Source organism: Notamacropus eugenii, chromosome 3 (genome assembly GCF_028372415.1).
Source record: "Notamacropus eugenii isolate mMacEug1 chromosome 3, mMacEug1.pri_v2, whole genome shotgun sequence".
Taxonomy (NCBI): Eukaryota; Metazoa; Chordata; class Mammalia; order Diprotodontia; family Macropodidae; genus Notamacropus; species Notamacropus eugenii.
This window is the reverse complement of record NC_092874.1, coordinates 286,538,761-286,562,853: the sequence shown is the minus strand read 5'-3', so window position 1 is coordinate 286,562,853 and position 24,093 is coordinate 286,538,761. Positions and strand designations below refer to the sequence as shown.

General features: G+C 40.9%; 1 protein-coding gene across 2 annotated transcripts in view; it reads left to right on the top strand.

The window, feature by feature from the left end:
* Positions 1-24,093, top strand: part of NT5DC3 (5'-nucleotidase domain containing 3) — a 76,287-nt gene that overhangs the window by 22,586 nt on the left and 29,608 nt on the right. For both annotated transcript variants that reach the window (XR_011977384.1, XM_072655760.1), the window contains exons 2-7: positions 12,669-12,853; positions 17,195-17,269; positions 18,925-18,980; positions 19,821-19,911; positions 21,113-21,250; positions 23,911-23,971. Coding sequence is in view for 1 of the 2 variants with exons in the window: in XM_072655760.1 (XP_072511861.1) it covers positions 12,669-12,853; positions 17,195-17,269; positions 18,925-18,980; positions 19,821-19,911; positions 21,113-21,250; positions 23,911-23,971 (606 nt within the window). In the remaining variant the exon portion in view is untranslated. The remainder of the gene's footprint in view (positions 1-12,668; positions 12,854-17,194; positions 17,270-18,924; positions 18,981-19,820; positions 19,912-21,112; positions 21,251-23,910; positions 23,972-24,093) is intronic.

Genomic DNA, 24,093 nt, shown 5'->3' with positions numbered 1-24,093 from the left:
CCTCCAGGTATCTGTAAGCAATCAAAGGAATATAGGATCAATAACTGATCAGTGCAGGTAAGACATATGGGGTTACTTGAGATGTACAATTGTGAGAAAACTCTATGCAATCACTTTGGATCTGACTGGGTTTCTGGTCAGCATCACCTGGGCCTTTAGTTAAGGTTCTATAAAGAGCAGAGAGAGGCGGTCCAGCCATGCAAGGCTAGATTCAAACAATGCAGTAAGATTTTCTCCCAATTTTCCCAGTTGAATTTCTCACAAGACAGAAATTGGACTAGGTCAGGGGTGGGGATCCCGTGACGAGGGCACATGTGGCCCTCTAGGTCCTCAAGTGCAACCCTTTGAATGAATCAGACCGAATCAGGCTGCATGTGCCCTTGAGGCCTCAGATTCCCCCACCCCTGGACTAGACCCTTAATTGAAGAGAAAGGAACTGAACTAGCTCCAGAATTGGGTCACAAGATGGTGTTAGTGTGGTTCACCCAATTCCCACTGTCACCTGTAGTCTAATCTCCTCAGTTTCCTTAACAGTAGGCATTTAATAAATCTTTGCTGTTGATTGATTTTGTATGTAAATGTAGAATATCAAATCTTTGAGGGCAGAACTTCTTGTTTTTGCCTTGCATATAGTGGATAACTAGGCATTTGTTGAATCAAATAATTCTCTATTCAACACTGATGTTTTCAAGGTGACAAGTTGTTTTTTTTTTTTTTAACATATTCTAGTTTCTCCAGTTTTTTTCTCTTCTCATCTTCAAGGTTTCATATTGTCTACTTAATTTGGATTTGCTTATGGTGTTCTGGTTTCTAATGCTTGGTGGAAGTAGGTGATTCTGGATTCCTACAGAACCTGATGAGTAGTCAGAATTGGAGACTTTTGCTATAGGATGGTGCCATGAAAATTGTAATGCTAGTTGGGACTTATATATAAATATGATGAGCACTCTAAAATTTTCAGATGGGTAATTCTAGATGCCCTGGCTTGCTTTCCCTTAGAGAAGGTCAAGGCAAAAACATAACTAGTGGGAAAGTAAGAATCAGTATTAAAATTTTCTCTTTAGGTTTATAGGCTGAACAAAATGGATTTTTCTCCGTAAGGCTTTTGTGTTTTTATTTGAGATCGTTAGTGTAATCCTACTACAATTAATAGAGTTGCAGAAATAGATATTTCTATTGAATCACTCAAAAGAGAAGTAGGTGTCCATCCTTAGGGAATTTGAAAGAATTGTAAGGGTTTGGGCCATTGAATGAAAGCAGATAACGCTTGGAAGGAAATCTCTTGTGATTGGGGAAAGAATAAGATACATGGCTGTGGCTACCTATAACACCACATGTGAGCCCACCATTTTGGATTACAGAGTACGTGGGTGGAAAATGGCAAAGGCAGTGCTTGAACCTTGAGGTCCCACACTCCATTCTAGTGTTCTTTCTCTTTGCTATGAGATAAGAGGGAAGGAAGCAAGGTTCGATTAAATCCCTACTATGTGCCAGACATTCTGCTAAGTGCTTTACAAATATTATTTCCCTTAATCCTTATAACAACCCTGGAAGGGAGATGCTGTTATGCCCATTTTACAGATGAGGAAACTAAGGCATACAGCAGTTAATTGATGTGTCCAGGGTGACACAACTTATAAGTATCTGAGGCCAGTTTTGAACTCAGGTCTTAAAACTCTAGGCTTCTAAGCCAGATCATAGATTAAGTCATTTTTAGTATAATAAGACAGCCCCCTGGGAGGCTACTGTAGTTGGTGTTAGGCAGCATCTCTCAAAGGAAGCCTTCATTTTGATTTTTTTCTTGTGGGAAAGTCAGTTTTGAGGAGTAGCTCCTTTTAGATATAGTCTTTTTAGATATAGTCATGAAAAATATATTACTTGGGGAGCATCTTGGTATAGTCCTTTAAGTTCAATACTTTTTACCACATTGCCAGTTACTTGGTAGTTAGAGGTTATACCTGAAAGCAGAATGAGAGAATTTTAAAAAATGAGTAAAAAAGCATTTACTAAGTTTAAGTACCAAACACTTTGCTAAGTGAATACAAAATGGAAGACAGGTCTTGCTCTCTAGGAGTTTGTATATTCTGATGGGGGAGAAATATGGGGAGTAGGGGTCAGGAAGGGGTATTTTAGTTTAGAAGTTATGGGGATGGTCAGTGGAGCCATTGGGAAGGAGACTGACATACCTTTAAAGGAATTAGTAAGAGCCAGCTTGATTTATGTACGTTACTTATTAGGTTCACAACACAATCTTGTTTGGTATATAAAAAAAATGGTGAAGCCCTTTCCCCTCTTAACCCAAGTTCTTGAAAAGTCACTTGATGAGTAATTGCTGGAATGACTGAGTTTTTCTTTTTCTGCTTCCCTGCCCTCTTTCCCCTCACCTTTAGGGTCTTTGATGATATGTCTTGTAGGTGAAAAACTTAAAAGGGCAATATTTCCATTAAAAAAAAAAAAGGGAAAACCTATAAAAATGGGAAAAGTCAAAATAGAAAAATCTACTGATTAAGGGATTATGTTTTTGCTTGCCGAAAATTTGAGAATGAACTTTTAAGGATTTAAATAATTCTGTGTGTTTTCAAAGGGGAGACAGTATGGCCTAATGGATAGATATAGGGTTAGTGTGAGGGTCAGGAATGAAGCATTTATTAGTACCTACTACATGTTTGGGGGAAAAAGACAAAAAGAAAGTCCCCGAAGTAGGGGTAAATACAGGGTTAATGTGTATTACGTTGGGGTGGGAAGGTGGGGAGCGCAATGGGATTGAAGTTAGAATCTCTGAAAGTCTCAAAATTTAACTGAAATAATTAGGCTTCTAGCTCAAGCCTCTAGCTGCTGAGCCTAAAGTTAATTCCTCACATGTCAACTGAATAGAGTGTATTACAATTTTTATAAGACAGATATAAATACTTTCTGTTTTTTTTAAAACTAAATTTCATTTGTTTGCATTTCAGTCTGTATTTTGCAACATTTTTATCTCATCTGAGACTCCTTGACTCTATGTTACTAATTTATTATGACTCGACGCCAGAAATGTGTCTCTGGCTTGTTCTCCCTTTTGGTTATGGGAACACTTCATTCTTTCTTTGTAACTTTATAGTGAGCTTTGTGGTGGAAGGGAATTGCTTAGAAACATCTTAGAGGCCTCATGGAAAAGTATGGAAGCCCTGAAACTTCCCTTAGAACTCTTGGTTCTTGATTCATAAGGAAAAATCAATGCCAGTTAAACTTGCAAATAATTACTTGATAAATGAATATGTGTTTCTAATACAGTGCAGAATGATTCAGTTTATTTGCTTCAACAGGGGTTTGTGTGTGTGTGTGTGTGTGTGTGTGTGTGTGTGTATGTGTGTGTGTGTGTGTGTAAGGCTGAAGGAGTCAGAAGATGCTTCATGTAGAAGGTGGCACCTTAGTTGAGCTTTTAAGGACGTCAGAGGGTGGTGAGAAAAAGGGGTAACCTTTGCAAACAAAGGTTGCAAGACCTGGGCTCAAATTCTACCCTGGACCTACACTAGCTATGTACTAGCGTGACTCTGCAGTTGCTAGATGGCAAAGTGGCTCCAGCTTCAGCCCTGGAGTCAGGAAGACCTGAGTTCAAATTTGGCCTCAGATACTGACTAGCTATGTGACCCTGGGCAAGTCCCTTCACCTTATTTGCCTCCATTTCCTCATCTGTAAAATGAGCTGGAGAAGGAAATGGCAAACCCCTCCAGTAACTTTACCAAGAATATTCCAAAATGGGATCATGAAAAGTTGGATGCAACTGAAAATTGAAAACCGCACCACAGTGCGACCATGGGCAAGTGTAATGAACCCTGTGAGTACCCGCATAGAACTCTCTAAGCCTGTAAGTTATAGATGATTTAATGAACTGTATTGGTGGAAGAGTTTTTTCAGGGACCATAATTGGATCAGACTTAGTGTTAACAAGCACTAAAGATAATGCTGTGAAGGTATAAAGCTTTGTTACAAGGGCTTTATGCCAACAGTCCTTGGAGTCATTCCCAATGCTGAGCTGAGTTTCTTCATGTATGAAACACTAATGAAATTTCACCATGAACAGTCAATCATATGCCTTGGAGTACATGATTTTTGGTTTATGTGTTGGTCTTGTTGACCACCCATTTACTCCTTAGATATTATACAGCAATGAATGTAGATGCAGGCAGGATGTAGGTCAAAACTGTCCATGAGAAACAGAATTTTGTCTGTCATCTGCCATGACCCTTTGGAGCTAAATGTTTAAAGAAGAAGGCCAGACTTTATGCTCTCATTAACACTGCAGATCAGATTCCTTACCTAATGATGGGCTTCCAGTGCCTGTAATCCGACCTCATCCCACCTTCAAGCCCAGGTGTTTAAGCCTTCTGTGGGAACCTTTTTTTGAGTTTCTAGAAATCTTATTCAGTCAGTCTCATACACTTGGACCAGTTTTTATTCTTCTATATAGGTATACCATCTTTTTTATTTAGATTGTAAATTTCTCCAGGAAAAAAGACTATTTTTTATTTTTGTCTTTATATGACCTAAGTGAGAATTTATAGCAGCATCCAGTGAACCGTTCCAGTTGGAATGGAGTTTGTGTGTAAGGGCAGTCGTGGGCTGTAAGATTTGAGGGGTGTGCCATGATTGGAAAACTTTGATAGCACCATGTGATGGAAAGAATGTTTGAGATGGTGTCAGAGGTCATGAGGTTAAACGTCATTTCTGCAACCGAGTACCAGTGTGACTTTGATCATGTTGTTTCATGACTCTAGGTCTCAGTTGCATCAAATGTAACAGTGACAGAGCTTAACTAGATGATCTCAGATTCCCTGCATAGTTTTGGAAGGAACAGTGATAAGTTGGAGAGCATTCTGAGGTAAGTGACCTTTTAAGATGGTGGAAGGTCTAGAAGGAATGTCATATAAGGTTTGATTGAGGGAACCATGGATGTTAAGCGTGAAGGAGAGTTGGGGAGGGATAGAGAGGGTGGGACATGATAGTTATCTTCGTGTTTTTGAAGGACTCTCAGATGGAGAAGAGACAAGGTATGTCTAGTTTGGCTAGGGCTGAATACCTACAGATTGCAGAGGCTGATTTAGGCTTCCTAGGAACCAGAACAACATGGCCATGTGGCATGTAGTTGCCATGGGTAGTGGCCATTTTCTTCTCAGTGGAAATCTTGAAGTAGAATCCATACGACCACTTATTGGGTATTCAGTTCAGTTCAACAAATATTTTTTAAGTAAAAAATAATTGAAAATTGGAAACATAAATTCACTCAGGGAAAAAAATAACTTTCTCCAAATGAAATCGGTTTTACTTGTTTAAAATTAAAATATGGCACCTTTTCACTGAATGTGAACAGTTTTGCTTTTCAGATGATTAAGACCCTCTTTCAGATTTTCAGGAACCATGATACTTCACTAAGCTCCATTGTGTATGACACATTTGACAGTGAGGTCAATATGGCCTGCTTCTTTTTGAATCTACATATGATGCTTGTTTTCCAGTACTCCAATAAAACATTTGACAAAACCAAAATCAAACCAAACCAAAACAAAAACCAAATAGAACAGCTGATAATAAAGGGAGTTATCTGAAGGTTGTGAGGCTTCTATAATGGAAGACTTTGGGGGACACTGAATGCATCTCCAGTCAAGAAGGTAGAAACAGAAGAGGGTGAGTTGAGGTGGTGTGTCAAAATCTGAGTCAATCAGCAGGGTGATGAAATTTCAGCTTATCCTGAGGCCTGAGGAGGGGAGACATGTTACTTATGGAGTGAAATCTAAGCAGATGTGCTTCGTACAAGGGGATTCTTTTATATATGCATGTAACAGTAGATTAACAAGTCATTAGCCTGGGAGCAAAAGGGTCCTTGGACAGATTTCAGAGGGTCTGTGAACTTGGATGAGAAAAAATTGCATCCTTAATTCAATAAAATTTTCCTTCTCTTATGTTTTATTTTAGGCATTTAAAAACATAATTCTGAGAAGGGGTCCATGAGCTTCAGGAGACTGCCAGAGAGGTCCAGATTAGACAAGAGGATAGGAATCCCTGCACTAAATATTTTTTGAGGTTTCTTTCAACTCTGAAATTCTATGAATACGTGACCCACAAAGGACCATGACTTTCATTCTGTAGGGAGTGAGAAGCCATGGAATGCATTTGAGTAGGACAAGGGAGTGACTTTAAAAATGCTTATGTAAGGAAAGATGTGTGTGTGTGTGTGTGTGTGTGTGTGTGTGTGTGTGTATCCATATATTCATATGTATATGTGTGATTATATATTATATATTTATGTATACATATAAAAATATATATAACATATAAACACATATACACGTATGTATATATCCACACTATAGATGTATTTGTGTGTATACACATATATGTACACATGCAATGTAACATGTATGTGTACGTGTATATATATACACACATATATCTCATAAACTAAACTCATATTATTTTAGTTAGTCTTGCCCATCCTTTGTGCACATTTCTATCTGGCTGGTGTTCCAGTCCTTACACTCAGTTTGCAGACAGTCCAATCTATACTCTGTAAACCTCTCTGACATTCTTAAAGTACTCTATATCCAATATTCTCTCACTAAAGCTCTGGAGATTTTGTTGAATACTTGACATTCTCCTGGAAATAATTCTATGAATTTTAATGTGGCTGGTTTCTCAGACTTTCAGCTCCGAGTACCCTCTGTGCAGCCTCAGGGGCTTCTCTAAATGATCTCTCTAGCTCAGACCCCCTCTCCCCATAAGCCACTGGGCACAGTGGCATTTAGCTTATGTTTCTCTGAGGGGCCTACTTCTTTTCAGGCATTCTGAACTAAGGAAAGGAAAAGCTAATTGCACATTAAACAACCATAAAAGCCAGCAGAAGTAATTTTCTTCTGGTGAGTTCTTTTTCCCGAGGATCGGCAGCATTCCAGGCAGCTTAGTCTTCCATGTAGCTCAGTTCGACTTGAGAAGCTTGAGTGGAGGTGACATCTCTCTGGGACCTCCCTCTGGGGTCTTGCACATTCCCTGCCTCCTTTTCTTGCCAACGCTCCGGCTAGGATACTCCCTGGTTCCTCTGATTTTCTTGGTCTGCTGAGCCCTCAGCTTCCAGCTCAGCTCTCAATCTGGAGTTTCCCCCCATGTGGTAGGATTATTTTCACCAGGTTGGCTTCTCTGCTCCTTGTGGCTGGGTGCCTTCCAGCTTGGTTACTTCCTGGGACCAGCTCCATCACGTTCCTCATGGCTCTGTCTTGTGTGCCTCGGGAATTTCCCTTCTTCAACATGGGGCCAGAGAGAGACTTCTCCAATGAGTCCATTTGGAATCACCAGTTATGAAACACTTGGGTGTATCTCCATCTCTTATTGTGGCTATAACCCACTCCCGAGGATCATGCTAGGATATTCTAATGCTGAAGGCTTTGGGAAAAGGAAGATTACTTGATTTTTTTGGAACACTAATTGGGACTAGATACTCTAAAGGAAAAGTGGAATACGTCCAAGGCTTGGGCCACTGTCGATGGTTCATTTCAGAATCCTTCCAACATGTAATTTTGGACAAGGCCAATATGGGACATTGTTTTGCTGGACTATGAATATTTGCTTTGAGGATTATATTTTGACTTTTTAAAAATTATTCAATTGGGGCTACAGGGAGGCCACAGGGGAGAGGGAGAAAGTAAATGTTTTCAATGATAAATAAAAAATGAATACCAAAAATTCATTCTTATTTTTTATAAGAGTTTTAATATTTTATATATAACAAAAGACCTCAACTCTTGTGTTATTAGTCTTGATTTGACTTGGTACCTTTTGTCAGCTTAGTACTGCTGAGGATGGCTCAATTGGTGGTCTTTTTTTGTTATAAAAAAATCTTACTTTCTCTACAAATTACTTGGAAACACTCTTTTTATGTGATTTCTTGGTTTATTTAAAGAGGAAAAACCAAAGCCACTACTACACTAACAGTAGTTAGAATTTATGCAGCATTCTAAGGTTTGCAAAGCACTGTGCATATGTAAATCTTACAGTAACCTTGTGAGCTGGGTGCTATTATTATTTTAATTTTACAGATGAAGAAACTGAGCCTGAGAGGCTAAATCACGTGGCCAGTGTCTCAAAGCCAGTAAGTGTCTGAGGCAGAATTTGAATTCAAGTCTTCCTGATTCCAGATCCAGTATTTCATCCCCACCCCGCAGGCCTGTACCATAGAGGTTCTCAATCTGGGATCCATGGACCACCAGAGGTTTGTGGATAGATTTCAGGAGGTCCATGAACTTTAATGGAAGAAAAAGATTTTTTATTTTCATTCATCTTTATTTTCATTTGCAATCCTATGTTTGATTGTAAGGATGGCTAGGTCGTACAGTGAGTAGAATGCTGAACCAGGAGTCAAGAAGACTCATTTTTCTGAATTCAGATGCAGCCTCAAACACTAACTGTGTGACCCTGGGCAAGTAGATTAGCCCTGTTTGCCTCAGTTTCCTCATCTGTAAAATGAGTCATAGAAGGAAATGGCAAACCATTCTGGTGTCTTTGCCAAGAAAGCCCCAAATGGGATCATGAAGAGTTGGACATGACTGAAATTAATTGAACAACAAAACAGGCTTGATTTTTATGGATTTAAAAAGAAGATTTTTAAGGCTTCACCAGGCTGCCAGCAGAATCCACGATGCAAGAAGAGTTCAGAACTTGTGCTGTGGTACCTGCTGCTGAAGTATGGCACTCACAGCCTTATTATACTGTCCAGCCAGAGGCAGCAGCTGCAGAGGTCTTGCAGGGGCCGTGTTTGAAAGCCTCAGGCAACAGGGTAAAACGAGCTGGGCTGTGTTTTTAATCTAATTGTTGATTCTGGCTCTCATCTTCTGTTATAAATAGGGGATCAGCTTTCTAAATTTGTCTTTTTCATTCCTGTTCTTACTAGGAGCTGGGGGGGGGGGGGGGGGCAGGTAGAAAAATATGTAAACAATTAGCCCAGGCTCATTTGGCAGCAGCATGGACCCTCCTGACTCTAAAATAGCATGCATACTTTTCTTGGTGGATTTTGAGATGTTTGAAAATTAGGTTTCCTCGACACCTTCTGGAAGTGGAAGTGCCTGTTTTGTGGAGTGATTTGGGAGCTCTTGACAATCATCTTTGACCTTTTTTTTAGGGACTGAAAATCACTGAATCATAAACTCCTTGAGGGCAGCGATGGTTTTACTTGTATCTTTGCATCCTCTGCACCTGGCAGCTAGTAGGTGCTTAATAAATGTGTTTGTTGGTTGATCAGAAGTCCCACGGGTCAACTCCTTCCTTAATACAGTAATCCTGTCCGTGTCATTACGGGAGGGCACTGTGTCACTTAAATCCATTTCATGTGCATGTCAGGACATTGCCCTTCTGATGTCTTTGGTCCTCTTAGAAAAGAACTAAAGGAAGAAGGAGGAGGAGGAGGAGGAGGAGGAGGAAGAGAACAGTAAGAACAAGAACACCACTATCATCATCACTGCCACTACCACCATCAACACCATTACCATCAACACCACCCTCACCATCATCACCACCACCACCATCACCATCACTGTCACCACCACCACCACCACCATCACCATCACCATCACCGTCACCACCACCATCACCATCACCATCACCGTCACCACCACCACCATCACCATCACCACCACCACCATCACCACCACCATCACCATCACCACCACCATCACCGTCACCATCACCACCATCACCACCACCACCATCACCATCATTATCATCATCATCATCACCACCACCACCACCATCATCACCACCACCACCATCACCATCACTATCACCATCACCACCACCATCACCATCACCACCACCATCACCACCATTACCATCAACACCACCTTCACCATCATCACCACCACCACCATCACCATCACTATCACCATCACCACCACCACCACCACCATCACCATCACCACCACCATCACCACCATTACCATCAACACCACCTTCACCATCATCACCACCACCACCATCACCATCATTATCATCATCATCACCACCATCACCATCACCACCACCACCACCACCATTACCATCAACACCACCTTCACCATCATCACCACCACCATCACCATCACTATCACCATCACCATCACCATCACCACCACCACCACCATCACCACCATTACCATCAACACCACCTTCACCATCATCACCACCACCACCACCATCACCATCACCATCACCATCACCACCACCACCACCACCACCACCACCACCACCACCACCATCACCATCACCATCACCACCACCACCACCATCACCACCACCACCACCATCACCGTCACCATCACCACCACCACCGTCACCATCATTATCATCATCATCATCACCACCACCACCACCACCATCACCATCACCATCACCACCACCACCACCACCACCACCACCACCACCACCACCACCATCACCATCACCATCACCACCACCACCATCATCACCACCACCACCACCATCACTGTCACCATCACCACCACCACTACCATCACCACCATCATCACTACCATCACCACCATCATCACTACCATCACCACCACAATGGCAGTGACTAGAATTCATGGAGTTGGAAGAGGCCTCATACATCAACTGGTTCAACCCTTACTTGAACCCTTCTATGAGAGTGGTTATTACTTCAAGTCCCCCCCCAAGGAGGAGGAACCTTCACCCTCCTAAGAGGCCCCACTCAACCATCATGTAACTTCATTATATTGGTAGGGTATTCACCTTACATTAAACCTGAATTTGACCCTCTGCAACTTCTATACATGGCTCCTATTCCATGTGTGACTGTGGCAGGTCACACCACCTTTCTAGGCCTCAGTTTCCTTACTTGCATACTGAGGGGGTTGGTATTTGAGGTCCCTCCCAGGTCTGGATCTCGCTCCTAGATTACATCGCTGCAAACTGTTAAGTGTAAGGATTTGCTTGGGATTCTTTCTAACTAATAATGATATTATTTATTTGGTGCTTAATGATTTTCAAAGCTGCTTACATACATTATTTCTATCATATTAATACATATTAATTAATACATATATTATTAGCAAGCAAGAAGAATTAGGATTTGAATCCGGGTCTTGCAGTGCCTCTTCCACCATGCTCAGTCTGCCAAAGCGCTTTTCTTTCAAAAATTTTTCTCTTGGTCTGATTGGTACTTTTTCATTTTTCCCTCTTGGTCCCTTTTCATTTTTCATGCCTTTATTTATATTTAGTTCTCCAAACAACTGTGCTCATTGAATTCAGCCTGCCTCTTGACTGTATCAGAGTCTAGTAAGAAGGTCTTGCTCTGCCTACTGGCCAAGCACCTGGCCCTCTCTGGCTCCTGACTGGATCTTGGCTCTTACAACCATCCTTGTTGCTTGGCATCTTAGGTTCCTTGCTAGGTCACAGGATGCTAGAGTTGGAAGGATCTTGGGGGAACATTTAGGTCAACACTTTTTTCACCAGTGAGGAAACTGAGGCTCAGGGAGGTGAGGGGACTTTGCTAACAGGAATTCTTCAGATGCTCTGACTCCAGAGTCAGTGTTCTTTTCGTGCTACCACATTGCTTATTCCAACACTTGGTTTTGCTTATTTTTCCAGATAAGAAAATCGAATATAAAAAGTTAAATGGGGGCCAGCTAGGTGGGACAGTGTATAGAGCACCAGCCCCGAAGTCAGGAGCACCTGGCGTTTAAATCTGATCTCAGACATTTAGCTAGCTGTATGACCCTGGACAAATTACTTAACCCTCGTTGTCTTCCCTCCCTCCCCTGCAAATGTTAAGTGACTTGCCAAGGTAATACATAAAGTCAGTGACAGGATAAACATTTGAACTCAAGGCCTCTAATACTAAGCCTGCATTTTTTTTTTTATTAATGTTATATTTTGGGTCGAATGGTATAGAGAAATGAAATTGACAGATAGAATGCGTCATCTAAGCTAACAGTTCAGGAGAGATGGGGTGGGAAAGGAGGAGGTACCTCAGAAGGCTTCCTGGAAGTCTTGTATTGAGCATTAATAAAAAAGAAGGATGTACAAATGCCCATGAAAGGTGGAGATGAGGAGAGAGTATATTCCAGGCCTTTGCAAATGAACTTAGTAGTTGGGAGATGGAATGTGGCGTTCTGGAAACAGTTAGGCCAGTTTGGGTGAATGTGTGTGGGAGAGTAATGTGAAATAAGACTGGGAAAGTTAGATGGAAGGCCTTGAATGTCAGGCCAGCAGGTTTCTAATTTATCCTGGGAGCAGTAGGGAACCAGGGGAACTTTTTGAGCTGGAGATAAATGTGTTTTGGCTTGTTCCTTAGGAAGATTGATTTGAATCCATTATTCATACTTGAGGCAAAGCAGGATTCTTAGAGATGGGAGAGCCGAAATGACGGTGGATGTGTTTGTTCTGTTAAGGACCAGTGAGCAAAAACGTTTGTGAAGATTCGGAATGAGTAAGGAAAAGGAGTTTAGTTGGAAGGCTCTGGGACATTTGAAAAACTCCTCCCCTAAGTACAAAACTGTTCATCTTGTGACTCAGTTAAGAGAAAACAAAACCCTCCTTCCATGATTCATTTGTCCATTCCTTTACTGAGAAATCTCAGCTGTCCTTCGGGACTCATAATTTATTATATCTTAATGAGAGCTAAGATTTTCCTTTTCTGTTGCTTTCAGACCTGATCCCTTCAATTATGAGCAGCTTGTTGAATCCAGATGCAATTTTCTCCAACAATGAAATGAGTCTGTCAGACATTGAAATCTATGGCTTCGATTATGACTATACCCTTGTATTTTATTCTAAGCACCTCCACACCCTCATCTTTAATGCTGCTCGAGACCTCCTCATCAATGAGCATCGGGTAAGCTGGGCTTGCAGATTGCAGCTTCCCTCCTCCTTCCTTCCCTTTTTCCATCTTCTCTCCTTCCCTTCCCTCTTTTCCTTCCTTCCTTCCTTCCTTCCTTCCTTCCTTCCTTCCTTCCTTCCTTCCTTCCTTCCTTCCTTCCTTCCTTCCTTCCTTCCTTCCTTCCTCTTATCCTTATCCTTTCGCTTTCTTTTTCGTCATAAGTAGCAAGTCAGAAATCAGTTTTGGGCTGAAATGGCCTTTGCCCAGGTCTCTCTGGCTGTGCCTGAAGTTATTTTTTTCCTTTAATTCAGAAAGCATTTATTAAGCACCTTCTCTGTATCAGGCCCAGTGGCTGAGCACTGCTGATACAAAGACAAAATGAAAAGTCTGCCCCCAGGGAACTTATATGCTGCCTGTGGTGGGGGGGGTGAGGTGGTATACAACTTGTAACCAGATGAGCAAATCAGACACATATCCAAAATAAATAGTGGATAAAGAAGTGAATTTGGAGTTAGGAAGACTTTAGTTCAAATCTTAACTCACACATATATGTACATTTTATTTTTATTTTGAACTTCAACACACACACACACACAAATGAGCACCTCTGTATAGACAGTAGAACACATAAAAGAGAATTATACATGAAATTACAAATCTCCATTTTGTACCCCTGGTTTTTGTAGAAGTATGTAATAGACTCTACATGTTACTTTCAAAACTGTCCTTCTTGTCCGTATTTCCTTCTGTTCTCTTCTGTGTGTTTAAAAAAAAGTTGATGGTCTTCTTTATCCATCACTATTGCAACCCCTACCCCTGTCAAAATTGGAGGAAAAAAAAATCCATTTAACAAATGAACATATTCAAGCAAAAAGATTCAAAACACTGCCCAGTCTATAAACATTCTATGTATCTCATCTGCATCTTGCCCCTATCACCTTCGATCAGGACTACTCCAGATATTTAATAGGTGTGTGCCTCAAGGCCCCAGCTTCCCCACCTCTGCTCTAGGGCAATCCCTGAGCTTTTCTGTTCTTCAGTTTCCTTGTCTGGAAACTGTGGGGGTTAGACTCTGAGGTTTCTTCTAACTTTAAATTTATGATCCTGTAATTTTAATTGTTGGGGAAGGATACCCCCTTCTGATCTGCTACAGCAGACTGGATACCTGGAGGGCTGGACAGATTACTAAATTATTCTAATTATTCTAACTCTTGGCTCCCAGCCATCCTTCGAGGTATAGGGCTCATGGGTATTTTTCTTGTTTTATAGACCAACCAACTCTATTAAAGCGACCAAAGTTACCATATTGTTGTAGCTGAGTTCTTGGTGACTTAAGTTGCCATGATGTGAGTGACTTGAATTATAGCGAGCCAAGTTCATTGGCCAAGGAGGAGTGTCTGCCGTGGCATCTGATGCAGCTGCCACACTTTGTGTTTTATTATGTCATTTTTGGCATATCAGTGACCGATTGCCTTTCACAACCAAGACGACGCAGTACTCCGATGATAGTAAGAGTTCCTTGCTTGGCTTGGCTCTCTTGACACTGAGTTGCCCTGTTGCCTTGTATAAAATATTTCACTTGTTTGATGGGAGAGCAATGAATGTCTTCATCCTAGTGAGAATATTTAATGAGGGAAGAGAAAGACACTCCTTCTTGCTCTGTACTAGATCAATACTCATTTCCTTGACTTTCCAGCGGGGAAAGCCTGGCTTCATTGAAAGGGGGTTGGGTTAGTAGTCAGGTTCTGATTCCAGCTGTCCCGTTAGCTTATGGTCCAGGAGTTCAAGGACCTGGCTTCAAATCTGGCATTTTATATTATCTTGGAAACCTCTGGACCTCAGTTTCCTCATCTGTATAATGGGAATAATAATAATAGCACCAATGTCCCAGGATAGTTGTGAGGATCAAATGAGATAACATTTATAAAGTGCCTTGCAAACCTTAAAATTTAGAAGATTTATAATAATGATATACAAAGTACTTTGCAAACCTTAAAACGTATAAGGTTTGTAACAACAATATGTAAATTAAATTTAGAAGATTTATAATATTGATATATAAAGTACTTTAATTTATAATACTTATAGTAATGATGTATGAAATGTATTACAAACCTTAAAACATAAGATTTATAATAATAATATGTAAAGTGCTTTGCAAACCTTAAAATTTGTAAGATTATAATAGTGATGTATAAAATGCAAACCAAAAAACTTACATAAGATTTATAACAATGATATATAAAGAGCTTTTATACTGTATAATAATATATAAAGTGCTTTGCAAACTTTAAAATATATAAGATTTATAACAATAATATATGTTTATTGTTATAATAATTGGATGTTGTAATAATGTTTATTGATAATATGATTTAATATTAATATTAATAATAGCATTTAATATTATGCTGTCATCATCATCATTATAGCTTAGCAGAGGGAGCTTATATTTTGCCATCCCTAGAGGTGCCTTTAAAAGGACACTTCTGATAACTGAGATGTGTTTGGGCTTGTGTCCAACTTATAATGTAAAGGTTAATAGCTAAATATACATCTGCCACTGTCCTGGCAGGGAGGAAACCTGATGCTGACCTTGCCCAGGCTCCGTAAACAGGTGCTGGACCCGTAGCTTCCCAGAGCTTTGGGGCTGATTGCTGTTACCAGCCTGGTGGCGGCAGGCGTGGGGCACCCACCCTGTGGCTCAGGTTTTAATAGAGAGGCTATTTCTGCACCAGAAATTGTGCTAGCTTTTGATTTAGCCTTAAGGCTTCTATGCAAATTGAAGTAAATTCAGCAGAGCTTAAAAGAAAAAAATACCGAGTTGGCTGGTAAGTAAGAGTTTGATTCCTGGGTGGGTTGTGAGCTGCAAAATTGGGGGAGGATGGCCTTAATGACCGTACGTAATCAGGAGTTATCCGGTCCGTCTCCTTATTTCACCTGCACTAGGAGGTTAAATGACTTGCCTGGGGTCACAGACATCGTCAGAGTCAGAATTGGAATTTGAATTGTCCTGAATTCTGTGTCAAAATGGATTAAAGGCTGAACCCGCAGTCAGGAAGACCTGAGTTAAAATTCAGCCTCAGATACAGCCTTAGTAACTGTATCATTCTCAGCAGTTCATTTAACCTCTCTCTGCCTCAGTTCCCTCACTTGTAAAATATGAAAAAAAGCCCCTCCCTATTGTTGTAAAGATCAAATAAGGTGATATTTACAAAGAACATTGCAAATCTTAAAGCATGATGTGAATGTTGCAACAATGTCAAACCTTTAATTACTACGTAAGTGCTAGGTGCTATTAATCTCTATGGGTAGCTAGGTGGTGCAGTGGATAGAGCAGATGGCTTGGGGTGAGGATGACCTGAGTTCAAGTGTGGCCTCAGACACTCACTAGCTGTGTGACCCTGAGCAAGTCACTTAACCCTGTTTGCCTCAGTCTCCTTATCTGTAAAATGAGCTGGAGAAGGAAATGGCAAACTCCTCTGGTATCTTTTCAAATACACTTAGGATACAATGATGAATAATATTTGTAACAGTGATGTTGAGGTGCTTCCTATAAAATCCTGAATGAATGGATGAAAGAGCATCTTCTCCCTCCCAGCTTTTGCTCAGGCTGTTTCCTATGCCTGGCTTGCCCCACCCTCTCACCTCTGCCATCTCTCATTCCCATTAAGGCTCAGTTCAAATACCACCTCCTACCAGAGACTTTTCCTGCTCCTTCCAATTATTAATGACCTCAGTCTACCCCCCCATTGAAATTACTTGTTTGTTTTGAATTTCTTTTGTGTTTATTTATCTTGCTAGATGCTATATGCTTCTTGTAGACTGTAAGTTCTTGGGGAACAAGGACAGTTGAGTTAACTCTGTATCCCTAGTACCCCAAACAGTTCCTGGGACATAGTAGACATTTAACAAATGCTCACTGAATCGATTGTAGAGGTGGAAGGCCTCTCAGAGAAGGCATCATCAGCCCGACTTAGGCTGATAGACCTGAAGCTGTAAGGGACCTCAGAGCATCTTTCATCCAAGCCCCTTGTTTCATGAGGTAAAGTTCCATGCCCAAGGTCACCCAGGTGGAATGGCCTGGATCCCAGGGCCTCGGACCTTCAATCCAGTCTGGGGTGTGGATGCTACAGCCAGATGCAACTGGCTTGGAAGAGTCAAATTTTCAGTGTAAACATTCTCATCTTGGAAATCAGCAAATGAGAATTTGATTTATTACTTCTCTATGTTTAACAAAGTCATAGAGAAAATGTTAATAATTCAGATTAAATTTATGAGTGTGTTGCATGCACATTTCACCCCCTTTTTATCCAGTAATTTAAAGCTATTTACCCTCCCCCCCTCTTTCTTTAGTATCCTGCAGAGATAAGAAACTACGAATATGACCCAAATTTCGCCATTCGTGGTCTGCATTATGACGTACACCGGGTAAGTTTATTCTTTTTTTCTCCTCCTTTATAATTAGAGTCTGTACATGACTCAATAGGTGCCCTGTAAAATGGGGCAATTTCGTTCTTTGTCTGTTACTCAGTATAAATTGATCTGCAATGATTTTCTGTTAGCGTTTTGGGGTAGTTAGTATGAATTAGCCAGAAATTACTTTGGAGAGGATTTCTTTCAAAGAAGCCATGTGAAAAGAAGAAAGAAATGGGCTAATTTGGAATACGGAATTATTCACAGCATCAATCTTCAGTCTTTTTAGTAGAACTCAGTTACTTATTAATAGACAGAAGCGTCTGGAAACTGCCGAGCTTTGAATGTTGGTTTCTACTGTATTGGTATATTTATTTGCCATATATGTCTGTGATATGTGCATGCGTGTGCACATGCTTATGTAGAGAGTGCCTTTTGTGTGGGTGCTCACCATATATAGCAGTGGAAGGCGAGTGGAATGTTGCATGGGTTCTCTCATGGAGAATTTATGGAGAAGCATGGACAAAAGCACCCAGGATGGAGGACAGGTATGGAGAGGTTGGGATTATCTTACTGGAAGGGGCTCCCACAGTGATGAGAAATTTAGACATTATATTAGAAAGAAAATTCGACATTCTATATATTAGAAAGGACATGATAAATTCTGTAGTCCAAACCTATGAAGCCCAAGTAACCTACCTAAGTCACCAGATTCACAGATGTAGAACCAAAAGGGACAGTAGAGATCCCTTGGTGCAGAGTTCTTAAACAGCCTGGTTATGATGGATCTTAAGATGGTCCGTGGATAGATTTCGGTGGGGTATGTGAAACTGGATAGAAAAAAAGGGTACATCTTTACTTTCCCTAACCTAATTGAAAGCAAGCATTTCCTTCAATTATGAAAAGAAAACATGATTCTGAGAAGGGGGGTGCAGGCTTCACATTTCCAAAGGAGGTCTAGGATGCGAAAATGGTGAGAATTCCTTGCTCTGGCCCCTTATTTGGAGATAAAGGTCCTAAGGCCCAGAGAAACCAGGTGACTTGTCTAAGGTTGCCCAGGTAGAATTATAGAGTGAGAGCTGGAAAGGCCCCTGAAAGATCTTGAGTCCAACCCCCTCATTTCACAGATGGAGAAACTAATGGTATGCATGTCTTATCAGAAGCTTCATCCACTTACTAGCTGTATGACCCTGGACAAGTCACTTAACCTCTGTTTACCTCAGATTCCTCAGCTGAAAAATGGGGATAATAATAGTACCTACCTTCCAGGATTGTTGTAAGGATCAAATGAGATAATACATGTAAAACACTTAGCACAGTGCCTGGAACACATACATAAACGTTTATTTTCTCCCTCTACCCTCCATCAGAAGATAGTTTGCTTCCTTGTTTTAGAAAGATAATGGTTATACTATTAGTAATGACATCCTTTCATTTGTCCATCTGAGACGAATGAAATCTTTTCAGTAAAAATGGAGATCATTCTGAGTTGTTTATGTTTGTTTTTTAAAAATTATTTTATTTTTGATTCGTATAATAAAACAAGCATTTCCATACCACAGTAAAATAAAAAAAGGTGATTGTACATAAAGCTGCAAATCCATTACATACAAGTTGCTGTTCCTTTAAAATATATAAAGTTACCATGTAAACTGTGTTTATTTTTAAAGGCCATGTTGATGAAGATTGATGCTTTCCATTATATCCAGCTGGGAACTGTGTACAGGTAAGAGGAAATGTATGTTCATCTCTGACGTGCGTCATGGCCTTTTTCCAAGGTCGCTGCTCATGTAAAGGCCTCTATGAGGTTTGCGCTAGACCCTTGCCCTGATTACTAAGTATTTCTGCTTGGCTAATTCTGGGAGCCTGGATTTCATCACTATGGATACGCCAGTTGTGTTGACTTTTCTGGCTTGCCCTGTTGCCCTCTGATGGCTCTGGAGGAGAGAGTGAAGCTGATGACTTTGTGTAACTTTGCCTCACTGAAATCCATTTCGTAGGGGCAGCTAGGTGGAGCAGTGGATAGAGCACCAGCCTTGGAGTCAGGAGGACCCAAGTTCAAATGCAGCCTCAGACACTTGACACTTACTGGCTATGTGACCCTGGGCAAGTCACTTAACTAGCCATGTCAGGACATCTTTGAAAATGAAGAATGAACACCCCTTTTCTGGGGGCAGTGAGAAGTTAACTAACTTGCCTTGGGACACACAGCTAGTATGTATTATATAGGTAGGATTTGAATGCAGGTCTTTCTGACTTCCAGGCCAGCTCCCTAAATACTACACCAAGCTACCACTTTTTCAGTCACGTTTAAAAGATTTAAAACCTCCATCTCCTTGAGGTAGACAAACAGCAAGGAGTGTCTTCTCCACTTGTTCTAGATGTGGAAACTGAGGGACTGATGTTAACTAACTTCAGGTCACTTAGTGATGGGTCTGCAGATGGAAAGCCTTCCTTGTATGGTAGTGCGGGATTTGGGAGGCCTTTAGGGCTTTGTTCCTAAGAAAAATCTGTTAGAAATCGCTAGCTTTGCTGTCACTGAACTGTCTTCCTTTCTGACGACCAGAGGGCTCAGTGTTGTCCCTGATGAAGAAGTCATTGAAATGTACGAAGGCTCCCATGTGCCCCTCGAACAGATGAGTGACTTCTATGGAAAGGTAATCGGAAAAAGATGGGCATTTTTTTCTCACTATCTTAGAAATATTTTCTGGCAAATATCAGTAATGGAATATCACTTCTGCCTTTGGAGAATTGGCCAGGAGAAAGAGCTCCCAGTGCAGCAGAGTGGACAGAACACTGGACCTGGAGTTAGGAGGATCTGAGTTCAAATCTGGCCTCAGACACTTACCTGCTGTGTGACCCTGGGCAAGTCACTTCACCCTGTTTGCCTCAGTTTCCTCGTCTGTAAAATTATCTGGAGAAGGAAATGGCAGACCACTTCAGGATCTTTACCAAGAACACTCCAAATGGGGTCATGAAGGGGTGGACATGAATGAAAATCTACTGACCACCAAACAATGGATGGATTAACATATTCGTAGGTTCATTCATTTTGCAGAGACTCACAGGCTTGCAAATACATGACATAAAAAAGTGCTTAAGATGCTTCCTTGATCTAGGTCTCCTAAGGCCCAGAGAGGTTAAGAGATTTACCTCAGATTGCACAGGTAGACTCATAAAGATGGAAAGAACCTTGGGCCACATATTGACTTAGAAAACCACAAATGAACATTACCTATGTTTGTTTATTTTTTTATGAATTTATTTATTTTTCATTTTCAGCATTCACTTCCATAAGTTTTAAATTTTCTCCACCGTCCTCCATTCTCCCCTCCCCAAAACAGCGTGCGATCCGATATAGGTTTACATATAATCTGTGTTTTGTTGCATTTTTATTCATTTCATTTAGTATTTCCTAGGTACATTTTAATCTGGTTTGGGCTGCACTTAGAGGTGTAGCAGGCCTTATATTTGACATCTCCAGTCCAATATCCTTGTTTTTTTTGAATGAAATAATATTTGTAAGGCACTTAGCCCAGTGCCTAGCACATAGTAGGTACTATACAAATGCTTATCTTCTTCCCCCATTTTGCAGATGAGGAAGCTGTGCCCCAGAGAGATTGAGACCTACCCAAGGTCACCCAAGTGATAAGATTTGAACCCAGGAAACAGAGATGAAGTGACTTGTCCAAAGTTGTTTGAGTGGAAAGTGGCCAGATCCAGTCCACCCTCCATTTTGTCGGGCTGTGTCTCAGCTCTTATTCATCTATTTATTTAAAGTTTTCAACATTCATTTCCACAAAATTTTAAGTTTATGTCTCTGCTCTTTTAAAGCCCCCCTTTCCTTTTTCTCTGCAGAGCTCTCAAGGAAACACAATGAAGCAGTTCATGGATATCTTCTCCTTACCTGAGATGACCCTCCTTTCCTGCGTCAATGAGTATTTTCTGAAGAACAACCTTGATTACGAGCCTGTGCATCTCTACAAGGATGTCAAGGTTGTATCTGAGGCTGAGATGGGGGTTGGTGTGGAGGAGGGGAGGAGAAAGGGCCCCAGGAAGAGAGCCGGGGCTTTGGCTCCATTTGACTGAGGAGATGGAAAAGATTTAGGTTTTAAAACATTTTCACAGCTATTTTTGGAGAATTTGGATTTTTTCATTTGCTTGAGAATCTTGAGCTTTTTAATTATTGAATTATTGAAGAATTATTTGAATTATTTTCTTGGTTCTGTACTGGCTTATATAAATCTCAAATTTTCCAAATTCTTTATTTTCATAGTTTCTTATGGTGCAATAATATTGGATTATGCTCATATAATATACCACATTACCCAGTTGATGAATACTTTTCCTTCTTTCCTTTCTTCCTTCCCTCCCTCCTTTTCTTGCTTCCTTCTTTCCTTCCTTCCTCTTTTAAAAAAATTACTTATATCTTTTGTTTTTACATCACTAAAACTTTCCAATATATTCCTCTCCTTCTCTTAAAATAAAGAATGAAAGGGAGCGAGGGGAAAGCCCAGCCAAACCAGCCAATACATTTAAAAATCAGACGTTGCATATGGTGTTCCTTACCCATAGTCCTCCACCTCTATAGAGAAGGATAGGAGGTTGTATTCCTTATCTCTTCTTTGGGCCAAACTTGATTATTACAATTTTACAACATAATTTTTTCAACATAATCCCTCCTCCCCTTTTATTGATATCTCTGTAAAATATCTCCTCCATTTTCAAAGAGACCCTTGCCTCCTTCATGTCTAGTGAACTATTGCTTATAACCATTAAAAAAGCACTTGAGCAAAGCAAACTAAAGCAGAGGCTGATGGTATGTCCCTTGTTCCATACTCCTAGTCCCCCACCTCTACAAAGAAGGTGCATTTTCTTAAATCATCGTGGGGCTAAGCTTGGTTATTATAATTGCACAGCGTTCAGTTTTGAAAAAAAATATCTTTAAGTGAAAGGATATAGTACCAGGGGTGAGGAACCTACAGCTTTGAGGTCACATGTGAGCCTCTAGGTCCTTAAGAGTGGCCCTTTGATTGAATCCAAACTTCACAAAACAAATCCCCTTGATAAAAGAATTTGTTCTGTAAAACTTGGACTCAGTCAGAAGGCTGCACTCGAGGGCCTAGAAGGCCATATGAGGCCTCATGTTCCTCATCCCTGACATTATAGTCAATAATCCTGTCTCTATATGAGCAGATAGCCTGTTTTATTTTGTTTTTGTTTTTAACCTAGAGAGGGAGGAAAGAAATAATCTATATAGAAAAGTGAATTTGGGAACTAATGATTTCTAGGTTGGTGACCAGTTAATTTCCATGCAAGGTTACTTATTGCCTCCAGCCTGTCCACATCTCTTTGTGCTAGAGTGCCTTTCTATAGCATCTATAGTAGTATGTTATTGTTCAGTTGTATCCAACTCTCTGTGACCCCATTTGGAATTTTCTCAATAGAAATACTAGAGGGGTTTGCCATTTCCTTCTCCAGCTCATTTTACAGATGAGGAAACTGAGGCAGGCAGAGTAAAGTGACTTACCTAGGGTCACACAGCTAGTAAGTGTCTATGACCAGATTTGAATTCTTGGAGATGAGTCTTTGTGACTCCAGACTGGGTGCTCTATCCATTGTGCCATCTAGTTGCTCCTGTAGTGTTCATAGGTTTGACTCAGTGCTGCTATGTTAACTGGACTTGGGTTCTTCAGCAGCTGGGCTAGTGCAGACTCTTAGACCTGGAGGAAAGTATTTGCTAATGCTGTCCTCTCTTTTCAGGCCCTAGCTTTTTCCTACCTTTTAGCTGGGCAGGGGCAGGAAGGGACACAAACCTTCAAATTTCAGGGACAAACAACACAGTGAAGCTCTCCTTATAATTTGACGAATGGAGGGTGGCCACCATATTGCTCTGGCTGCTGGTTGCTTGGCTTTTGGGCCAAACAGGATCCCTTTGACATAGTTGACCTGCTAGAGGTATCACTGGGGACTGGGGACTATGGAGAGAGAGAAAGATGAGCTTGACATAGGGCAGAGGGTTTTGGAGTCAAAGGACATGGGTTCCAATTTGAGCCCCGCTCTTTTCTTCCTTTGTGACCTTGGGCAAGTCACTTAAACTCCTTGGGATTCAGTTTCCTCATCTTTAAAATGATTAGATGGCCCCCTGAGTTCCCTTCCACCTCTAGGTTGATGTCTTTGTGACCTGAATTCAAATTCTAGCTCTGCTGTATACTGCTAGCTTGGTCAAGTTATAGACCTCAGTTTCTCCATCTGTAAATGGAACAAGTTGGACTTGATGCCCAGCTTTTGTGATCTTGTGCTGTCTTGAATTGGTTGTTCTCTTGAAGCTGGCCTAGCTGCTGTCCAGCACTCATGAGGGCTCAAGGGAGAATGATGACAGTCATTTGCAAATCTTCCCCCTCAGTCATTATTGCTTTGAAACTGATGCACACCAAAGTATAGGCTTTTTTTTTCTTCCCCAGCAGTAGGAGGTATTTATGGAAAGGAACAAAGCTGAGAATGAAACTGATGTTTAGGTGCTGCCAGAACCATAGACTAGACAGTAATTACTCTAAGGGCGGTTGGATTGGATTGTGATTCAAGCTTGTGTCTCTTAAAATGGTTCAATGACCTTTTTTTTTTGGCTGGTTACAAGTCTACTGATCTTTTGCCAGGATTCGATCAGAGACGTCCACACCAAGGGGATTATGTACAGAGCGATCGAAGCAGATATCGGTGAGTCTAGTCAAGCGTTTATTAAGCTCCTGCTGTGTGCCAGGCACTGAGCTAAGACAAGGAATACAAAAAAATCCCCCAAATCCCCAAACTTGACAATTCAGAATTTCACATTCTCTGTT